This window comes from Acyrthosiphon pisum, chromosome X (assembly GCF_005508785.2).
Source record: "Acyrthosiphon pisum isolate AL4f chromosome X, pea_aphid_22Mar2018_4r6ur, whole genome shotgun sequence".
NCBI lineage: Eukaryota > Metazoa > Arthropoda > Insecta > Hemiptera > Aphididae > Acyrthosiphon > Acyrthosiphon pisum.
Window position 1 is genome coordinate 33667262 of NC_042493.1, and position 11488 is coordinate 33678749.

Below are 11488 nucleotides of genomic sequence, written 5' to 3' on the forward strand. Positions count from 1 at the left end.
AATTAAGTAAAAGGTCATGAAAGGGATCCATCCCCGTAAATACAACACTGGGTCTAACTGTTATAACTTGTACCTATTGTGTCCCTTAATAATTAATGTATGTTATTTGCTTACATAATATTATGTTGAGTGTATATTTTATAGGATGACCAGTAAGAAAAAAAATAAGTCAAGGCACAAAAAAAAGAAAGGGAATTTAGATAACGCTGACGACAGTCTACGAATACTTTTACAAGACGAAGCGTTAGTATACTGTAAAATGGAAAACTATGAAAAAGCCATTCGTCAATATACAGCGGTAAATATTGTAGTTGTTAATTGTAATTATTATTGTTATTATTTAAAATCAGATTTGATTATAAACCATCAACCTTAAAATAACGTCATTAGCTATCTCATAAAAATGCACTACCTAATGGAAATTTTTTTTTTATTTGCATTGCTCTTATGTTTATACGAGTTAGGACCAAATTTGTTATAACTTTAAATCATGTTAAAAATGTATAATAAAATAAACAATTGATTTAAAAGAAAAGAAATTTTTATTATTACAGTTTCAAGTTAAAATTAAAATTAAAAAAAAACTTTCATTTTAATCATTAAAACATAGATTAATCACTGCACAGCTATTTTCTCAGACTTACACGAATTTCAGTCGTAGATCACTCATTGTTTATCAGTAACTACCCGAGTGTATTTGAGTTAATTTAAATCGGCAATTATTAGGTACCTATTTTATAAAAGCATTTATTAGTGGTATTTAAAATGCTTTATTACTCCGCGGTGCTCAAGTACTTTTTAAAAGGTTTTTACAGCTCCATGCAACTCAAAACATGACCTGCAGTAAACTATAAACAAATTAAAAGTTAAAATACACGCCATATCAAAATAACACATAACTATGAATTTCATAATATTTTGAATTTATTCTGTTATGAATTTGTAAGTTTTAACTTACGACATTACAATTTTGTGTTTCAAAATCAATTTCCATTTAAAATTTTTAATTAGAATGGAAAGAGGTTTTTAGTGTTTCTACAGGCAGGAAACTACTCACGTTTTTTCATGATATTCCATTCATTAGGTTTTAATCCTCTAATAAAGGTTAAAATAGTTTAATGTACCTAGATACAATAGGTGTAATAAGTTTAATGTTTTCTGAATAAATAAAATAATTTTCAATATTATTAATAATAAATAATAATTATTATTAAAATTAAAATTAATTTGTGTAGTTATAGGTACGTATTAATGTGTACTGTACTATATAGGTATACTGCTAAGTACAAAAGTCATCGCTACAATAATTTGTTATTCAATTATTGACCGAAGTCGTAAAACAATATTTTATAATAATTTGTATATAAATTAATACTACCATTCATTAAAGCTTCAACATTCATTTTTTCGGTCGATTTATGTAAGTATAGATTTGACAGTGAAGACTTCGCGTGGCCAGTTCAAATACACGCATACCTATATCAGTACTTGGAAAGTTCTTCTGAAAACCTTTTGAGAAAGGTTCATCGTGTTAAAAAGAAACTAAATCTTCCTCGTTCCAGGATTAAAAAAAGGAACTATTTACCTAGTTTCTTTTCTCGTTCTTAAATAAAATACATTTTTCGTTTCTTGATAATTTTAAAACGGTATTAACATATTAATTTGTAGTAGTATACTAGTACACGGTTTGATTAATTTAATTATAAGGTAGTTGTTGTTTTGCATTTAAAATGTTTAATTTGTTTATTTCATACAAGTTAAGACCGATAGACCGGCCGCGCCGTGACTGACACGAAATGTTGTAAACATTGCCGATATTATTGTATATTGTCGTATATAGGTTTAATAAATTATATACCTAATTTATTATATTGACTAAATTCCAAAAAAAAAAAATTATTTTCCTATATTTATTAGAATATAAATAAACGAAAAAGGAATAAATAAAATCGTTCATGTTCCTCTAAAGAATTATATGTTCCCGTTAAGTTCTTGAAAATTGGATGAAATTATTGGAGCGAGTTCTTTTGAACGTGTTCCTACCAATCACTGGCCTATATAATATACTGAGTACATAATATATTATATTATATTATAATACGTCGAATATTGATGTGTTCTGCTTAACATCTTGTTTTGTGTCATTGTCAGTCACTCAGTTATTATTCGTCAATGGCGCATGATATCATTGAATTTAAATTTAACACCATCAACTACAGTAACTGTACTTGTAACCTACCATAGAGCAAAGTGGGGATACACTTTTTTTAGTTTTTCACTATAAATATCGATAAAAAAGTTTTATTTATATCTAAGATTCGAGATTTTAAATTAATGTTCCTTATTAGTTTTATTATTACAATTCAAAAATATTAAAGATACATAGGTATAATTTTTTTGTAGGTATTTAAAATTACAATTTTGACAGATAAATATTATTTGCAAATTATTTTGTATTTCAAAATGCATAAAACGTTCAATTTTGTACCTAAGGATTGAAAATTTAAAACGAGGTTTCTCATAAGTATTTTATACTGTATCTAAAATACCTAAACACGGTATTTTTCAATAAGTACATATTTTAAGTTCAAATTTGAACGAACTAATACCTAGATATTTAAACAGACAATTTAAATTTAAATTATATTTTTTGTAATTTAAAAATATTATTTGAGTTTTCCTATTTGAATCTTTTAAAGTTTATTATTATATTTTATACATATTATATCACATAATGATATTTTCAATAGCAATGTTTTGGAATTAATTCAACCTAACGTATTACCTACTAATAGTAAATTACTAAAATAAATGTCTTTAAACGCATTATAGCAATTGTATTATGTTAAAATTTAAAATACCCTTTGTAATATAGCTGACGTGCTGTCTTCGCTTCGTTTTTCGTATACCATGATATTATATCGTTAAATTAAATGTGTGGTATGGACTTGTCACTAAAACCCAGGTGGTCACCCATCCGGGAACTAGTCAGAACACTTTGTGACTAAAGCCAAACACCATGCCTCACCAGAACACATACTTCATTTTATTGTTTTATGAGCGTCTATGATCACTTTTTAATTTTATAAGTTGTTGTTACAGAAATAAAAGAAAATCCAAAACATATAGCCTAGTTACTTAGGTACCTAGCCAAGTTTTTTTTATATACTTTTGATGATTCTATATTGATAGAATTGAATGTTTAGACGAAAAACAATAATTTTTCATCTAACAATGTATTATTACCTACGTGACTATTTTATACTTTTAATTAAAATAGTACAAGGGGGAACAACTCCCTCCTACCCTTCACCTGTACGGGTGACGACTCCTTAGGGACTAGGCCATAGATGATATTTATATATATGTGTGTGTATTATGTATACGAAAATTGAGAAGTGTTACGATGCGTGACTATATATACTGACTACCGTGGCGGTGGAAATTCGCAAGGTCGTCGTCAACGAGATATTATATATTATAATTCAACACTTTTAATCGCGTACCACCATGCCATGACAATATTACATTATATCTACTTTAATAATATAATACCTAATCGTGTAGACGGAAAAATAAATTCGATTTTTACCGATTCCGTTGCAATTTAACACCGTCGCACGCTACCCGTCACCACATATACACACACGCATCCACACACATCCACACACACACGTGTACACGTATACACTGTACACACACGTACTCACGTACACACTCGTATACACACCTATACACACACACACATACACAAGTACACTCACACACATGTGCACAGTGACGAACCGTACTAAGCGTTATAAGCGTTTGAGGTGCGGCTAGGCGTGGTTACTATGGCTACGATACGGAGGTGTTGAATCGACATTTTTTTCATCGCCTTTTCCAATCACACCGCCAGTGCACACACCTGATATTATATACTTACGCGTGCACCGTTATCGGCCTCGGGCTATACCATCATCCTCGCGCGCGTATCGGCGTCGTTATAGCCGTTGTCTATAATCTTATAATATAACGACGCACAAGTCTCCGGCCGCGAGCCCGTTCGCGCCGGCCGAAATACGCGAGTGACGTTCGTGCGTGGATCGCAGTCGAGTCGCCATCATGGCCGGGCTGGGCGACACGTCGGGTGACATACAGCCGAGGACCGATCACGCCAAGGACATACTGCAGATGACCCGCGACTCGGAGATGATGCAGAGCTACGTTCGGGTGGGCAAGTCGGACGAGTCGGACGACTGTGGCGGCGGTGGAGGTGGCAGCGAGGGGAACGGCGTGAGCGTCGGCGGAGTTGGAGGTGGCGTCGGCCGAGGCGAATCGGATTCGGACGATGTAGCCGGAGCGACGGGTTACGTGGTTGGCGTCGGTGCGGGTGTGGGCGACGGCCACGGTGTATCGGGCGCCGGGCGTCCCGGCCGAAAGGGCTGCAGGGTGGCCGGGGGCCGGCGTCACGGGCGGCGTAGGGGCGGTGGTGGAGGTGGTGGTGGCGGTGGCGGTGCTGCTGCTGGAGGTGGAGGTGGTGGCGGAGGTGGCAGTTCTTTTGGAGGCGGCGGCGGTGGAGGTGCGACCACGACGTTCGACGAGCTGACCGAAGAGTTCAAGACGCGCAAATCGGGCACCGGCGGCGGAGGAGGCGTCGGCGGCGGTGTTGGCGGAGGTGGTAGCGGTTTCGGTGGCGGCTGGGCCAAGCGGCACAAGCGCGACTCCCGGTCCAGGCTACTCGAAGAGGTGTACACGGACAAGGACCGAGCGGCTGCTGTTAATCTGGGCACGCGTGACATCAAAGCGTCGCTGCGCATGAAACGACGGCAGGACCGGAACCGGACGCTGCACATACCGTCCACGGCCGAGTCACCCACCCTGTTGGCGTTGGCCCGGCACTGCGTCAATGACGTGAGCGTGTCGCTCGAGTTCATCGACAAGGTTAGGACGGTTAGGACGGTTAGGACGGTTAGGCGGGTCGGATAGGGTTTGAGAGAGTTTTGATTAGAAATCCTGCATTATATTTTAATCACTAAACTGTAAATATGGACCGCGCGTTGTATGAAAAGCCGGCTTCAAACGACGCGTGGCTCGGCTCGCGACTCGGCTCGTGACCCGTGACTGTGCTGAGAATTAATGCATGTGACGAGCCACTAGGCTTGTGCCAAAAGATCGCCATGGTTTATTTACGTTTTTTTTTCGTTCTTTCAAAAGTGCCCCATTATCGGAAGCCATTATTTTCATTCCATTAGCAATGTCTATTTATTTATTTAATTTTATTTATTCACTTAAAGCTAGTCTTATTATAAACAATAATAATATTTTTTAATAATAAATTAATTTAACTATTCTTTTTGATAGTAAAGAATAATAAAAACGGAATAAAATTAGTGTTATCCGATATTGGGACAAGTTTATCGTTCCTCAGCATGTTCCATATTTATATCGCCGTTCAGTGTTTATTATAGGTTAGGTTAAGTTAACCTAATATGGTTAGGTTAACCAATATGTTTTGGCATATTGCTGGTAAGTATATTATTATAATTTATAATATACCTACATACTTATACCAGTTTATATTTTTGTCGTAATACATTAATGAACAAATTAACAAATTAACAAATTAACGGCTACAGAGTTTTGAAATGTTCACTAAATATTTATATTTTATAATAGCATTTTTTAACATGATGTAGGTATAATTTTCAAAATATTTTGGATTTATCTGTGCAATTTAAAGACATTTAAACTTTTATATTTTCATTTTTTTTCCAATTTAATTAAAACTTGTGCAACGATATAATAAACAATTAATACGGTACTAGCAAAAAAAAATACATTTATTACTAATACCTAATAGTATAAATAAACTATAAAATATACTTAAAAATATTATTAAGTACAACAAAATAACTAAAATCACTATTTTATTTTAAATGTCCAATTTTGTCAAAGTTTGAACATGAAATAATTATTAATAACAATTGTGCATTTGCATTTTTTAAATACAAATTAAATCTTTTAGGTTTCTGTAAAAAAAAACAAAACTATGTATTACATTTTCAATGTATAACTATTATAATTTGTACATTTTCTTTTGTCTTACAAAATTTGATCTTCAATATTATAGTCAAACACTTAAACAAAACAAATTGTACCAGTATAATAATTTTAAATTTAATTATGCAAGACAATTATTTAAATTTATAAACTTTTTGACCAAGCCAATCAATTTTAACACTTATTTCAAAATTTGAAAAATTATAATGCTTATTTTAATAGCTTAAATTAAGAATAAATAGTTTGTAAATTTAGTTCTGTATTGATAATCATAATTACTTTAGTAATAGTGAAATATTATTTTCAAAAAAAATATATGAAATAATGAATAACAACAAAATAACAAAAATTATTTGTGGAGAAATCATTATTTTAAATGTAATTTTATGAATATAAATTATCTTGAATTAATGTAGTCAAAATTGATCTTCAATCTCTCATAATAATTTAAACTTTAAATGCTTATAAAAAAGAATAAATAATTTATTTTTTGATATTATTTTTAATATTTCTAAGAAAAACTTGTGAGAAAACTTGTCTTCAATATATGTTTATGTTTTTTAACTTACTATCAAACAAAATGTTACCATGCATAAATCGATAACATTTAAAACGTCTATAAATAGCATAGAAGCATTGATAATATTTTGAAATTTTTTCAAAATTATGAACTATCCTTGTATAAATATTTAGTGAAAAAGTTATTCATTTCTAAATTTAAATATAAAAAACATTTGATTTTTGTCGAAATCTGAGTTTACGAAAGAATTCCCGTTTTTACTATTGAGACATTTTTGGATTAAACTACCTATCTATTATCTACGTCCTACTAAAGATCTCTCTCAAAGTAACAAGTTTTTATTGCTCCAAAAATACTAAGGTCAAAGTAGACACAAAAAAAAACAAATCAATATATATTCATCGCTCCACTCAGAATCTAAAAGCGATTAAGACTAATAAAATATTGATCGAATTTGAATGTTGTTTCGATTATTATTGATGATCATATATAAAAAAAATTATAGTTCGTATATTTTTAATTTTTGTAAAACTTAAGTTTATTTCCTTCCACATCGTAATAAAATACTTAAGGTATACATATTATAATATAGTGGTGATTTCCGCTCACCACCATAATACCATATGCGTGCTTGTGTATTCAACATACCTACTATAGGGGATTTCAACACACGAAATTGCAAACGAGAAATACGTGAACAGTTGCAAAGGTTTAAAATAAGGTGGGGTTACTATTTATGATAACTGATAAGGTTAGGGCAATGGGTATTGCAGTAGGTATACAAATATTGTAATAATACTCATGGTATATATTGGTATCTCTAGAACATTTTTTAGTTCGCTACGCCAATAAAAAATATGCCCACCATATAAGTTTGTAGTTAGGTACCTTGCTACAATGTAGGTACGTATATCAAATACTTTGCTACAATTATGTTGTTATACTGACATATCCTTGACAATATATATTATATTCCTAGTATCAAGAGTAACGACTGTGTGAAGAAGTCATTGACGATGAACTCAATAAAATACAAATATTTGTACTTTTCAACTTCAGATTTATGATATATTTATAATAACATTTTAACCGATGAGAGTAGTTCACGAATCAACAATTTTTAAGTTTCTTTATAACTCGTGTAATTCTTTACAATTCTATAGAATTTCTATTAATTTCTAAAATAAGACTATATCACTGCACATTCAGTAGGTTATAAAAAATAATAAAAACGTTTTAAACAGTTCAAATTTTTAAATATATTTTACGTGTTTCTATATAATATTATCTCGAATAACGTCAATATTATAATAAATATAAATTATTATAAATATATTTACTAGTTACAGACATATGAATAAAATATACATTGAAATCTTATTATAATATGATACACATTAATACTATATGAAAGAAACGATGGACATGTTAATATAGACAAAGTCTATTTAAAGTTTAAAGTTAATTGAACTATTAAATTTTATTATTTATACATATTGTATGCTAGGATGGCATAAAGTCTCATTTTTCGTATGTTATGATTTATCATCCAATTCAAATATAACTCATCTATTACAACAACATACTCGACAAATACCTACTGGCTACTGTACAGCAGAGCAGTACCACTTGTCCACCTTTTTTTTTTATTGTTTTGTAATTTTAAACTTATAGGTTACTCTTCTTTTTCAACTTATAAGTTTAAAGTTACAAATTAATAAAAAAAAAAGGTGGATAAGTGGGTACCACACTGCTGTACAAAATATCAAAAATTAAAGATTGAAAATTCGTCCGATGAAAATCCAATATGGAGAATATTCTAATAAAATGTTGTATGTTATCTATAAAAATAAAAACTTTTTTGAATTTCTAACTGAATAATAATTTGAAAATTCTCGATATTTTCGAAATGTTGTCATCATTTTATCTTGAAATTGATATAAAAATAATTGTGCCTATGTATTTTTAATATTTTTGAACTTCCATTAATTCTTTTTTAATTGAGTTTGAGCCCGGCAACTTAGGCCATTAACTATTTTGTTTGTTAGTAGGGGAGGAACGGTTGAAAACACGTTTTGTATGTGTGGCAAGGATTCGTTGCTAAAAGTCACGGGTGGTCACCCATCCGGGAACTAGCAACGCCACCGTTACGTACACTCAGTGCGTTTCCGCAGTTGAGTACACGCACTGCGCCACACCAAGTCACTTCGATTAATTCAACTTATAAGAAACCTTGTATTGCATTTTCAAGCTTTTTTACTTATTGAAAATGTTTTTATAGAGAAAAATTTAAAATAAATTTACAAAATTAGCTAGAAGTATCTCAAAAAGAATCAAACTATTTTGAAAATGCTACCATATATAGAAAATGCTAATATAAAATTAATATTTATTAATGCCTTTTTTTACCTAATAGCTTGCGACATTTTCATAAGACAGTGATGGTAAAACATAAAAAAATTTTTTTAAGAATACAATATTAATTTAAACCATCACTTTAACATATTATTAGTAGGCAGATGTATAATACCATATCAATATCAAAAATAAAATAAATAATAATATGGCATGATAATGATAGACGATTAGCTACCTATAAGCTTTTTGCATTCATATCATCCACACCTAGGTACTTTAATTATCAGGAAAAAAACTATGGCATGATTATATTTACCAAACATTGTCAAGTGTTAATTCACAAATTGTAGTTATACACATTGCTTACTGCAGTGCCTTACACACAAATTCATTTTTTGTAATATAATTTATATTTTTTTTATTATTAAAAAATATATTTATAACTATTAATTAACACTGGGTGAATTAGTTATATTTTTCTTTCCCCAATAATGGTTATAGCCTATAGATACCCATTTAACTGATCTGTATTATAAGTAATGTTCATTAGTCATATTATATTAAATTATATTCTGCAATTAATATAAAATTATAATATTTTTATAAATTATCATTATTTATTACGTATAAGTACAGTCAACAAACTATAGAACAGTCAACATTATAACCCATACCTTATTATTCGTTTCTCATATTTTGTATACATTTGTATATATACGCTATTTTAATCAGTATTATAGAATCCAGAAATAGTGAGAAACACTTCGACAGTAGGTATAGGTGTGAGGTGTCTATATAGAATACATATGTGCGTATAATACAACGTATTATAATAATTTATAAATAATATTTGATATTTCCTATTTTTATTATTTTATTTAAGTTAACAAAATAAAATACATTTTTAACCTATGGTGTTATATCAGGAAAAAAATTATCTCAGGAGGTCACACACTCACACCCACACGTGTTGTCTCCGTCTTACAAATGTACAACATAACAAAAACTGTTATGCCCGTCACAATTTTACTCCCTCTGAATTAATAGTAGAGTTACCAAAATTTCACAACGCATAGGGAACACTTTACCTGTGTCGTAGTGCGGGTGTGCAGATAGATGCGTCCTCGTGACAATCCAATTAAAACTAACTCATAAGTTACAGCAATACAGCATCATATATTATTATAGTATGGAGACAAAATTAACTCGTTATGTAGATAAGTATAGGTATCTAATTTAATCAGAAGCAACTTAACTTAAACTTTTTAAGTCGTTAATGCCCAAACCTTGGCTTTGAGTAGGTACCTACCTCAATATATTTAGGGATTTTGTAGAAGCATAACAACGCATTTTTGGATGTTGATACCTACGTGTTGATTAACAAATTGTGTTAAACTTGAATAATGAGTAATGACCGACGTCGACTCATCTACCTATGTATAATGTGTCAGTTCTATCATGTAGGTCGGTACCTACTCTTGTAGTCATGACAGTCGTATGCAACAAGTTTTATATGCTGAAATGTTACACGACGTTTCATATATGAATAACAATAGAACTTCACCGTATATTACTGTGAATAATATAATATTATAATACACGCAACACGCGTGTATTGTTCACTTGGCTTCACGAAATTCAATATATTATGACAAATCTCAAGTCCTATGAAGTCCCTTACAAGTTCGTGTTTGATGTTGTCAGAAAGTTTCGAGTTGTTCGTGTTAATCACTTATAGTGACGGAAATGTTCACACGTACAACATCACTAATGTTTGTACTGATAGTTTTTAGTGAAATGTCAGCAGACAGTTTAATTATAATTTATTAATCACCTTCGACCTTTCTTCTTTTTAAACATGATCCTTAGACTTACGTTTATCGAATTTCCAATCTTCGATTTATTACAGTAAACTGATCATTTGGCACACGCACAATTATTTTTAGTAACAGTTAGAATACAAAGCGGTGAGCTGGTGTAACATTAGTTACAATGTCTATGGTGAAATAAATAAAAAGCTTAATGGCTTATAAATTACAAGATAATTTTTGATAAGCAATTTTTGGTTTACAAAGTAAACTTTTGCGAGTATGATTATTTTTGAATTAGGTAGGTACTTTAAAGAGCGTAGCTAATTAATCTATTTAGGTACTATGCTTATTAATACCTAACTATATACCTACTTATGCCATTCATAGGTAATTAATGATATTGTATAGGTACAATATGCCGTACCTATATACGTCACATGTACTCAAAAGTTCTGTAAGTAACATGAATACGTATCCCTTCACGATATTATACCTATGATTTAAAACAAAATATAATAAACTTTCTATATATGTGAGCTACGCAGAGGCGTATTTACGATTTTGGCGCCCCAGGTACACATATTTTGGCGCCCCTTTATTTTATCTCGTCACTCAGAGACATTAAAAGTGTTTTTAGCCCCAAAAAATGTTTTGAGTCACCTCTGATTACAAATTTACTTTTTGCCATTAAAAATTATTCTCCAATATACCTATATATTTTTTCGACTTATTTATTTTGTTTCCCCATAAAAAAATA

The 11488-nt window shown here is 31.0% G+C and overlaps 1 protein-coding gene across 1 annotated transcript in view; it reads left to right on the top strand.

The window, feature by feature from the left end:
* Positions 1-4104: 4104 nt before the first annotated feature.
* LOC100573539 (keratin, type I cytoskeletal 9) overlaps positions 4105-11488 on the top strand; it is a 16965-nt gene continuing 9581 nt past the window's right edge. The window contains exon 1 of the mRNA XM_003244697.4: positions 4105-4923. Coding sequence (XP_003244745.1) covers positions 4105-4923 — 819 coding nt within the window. The remainder of the gene's footprint in view (positions 4924-11488) is intronic.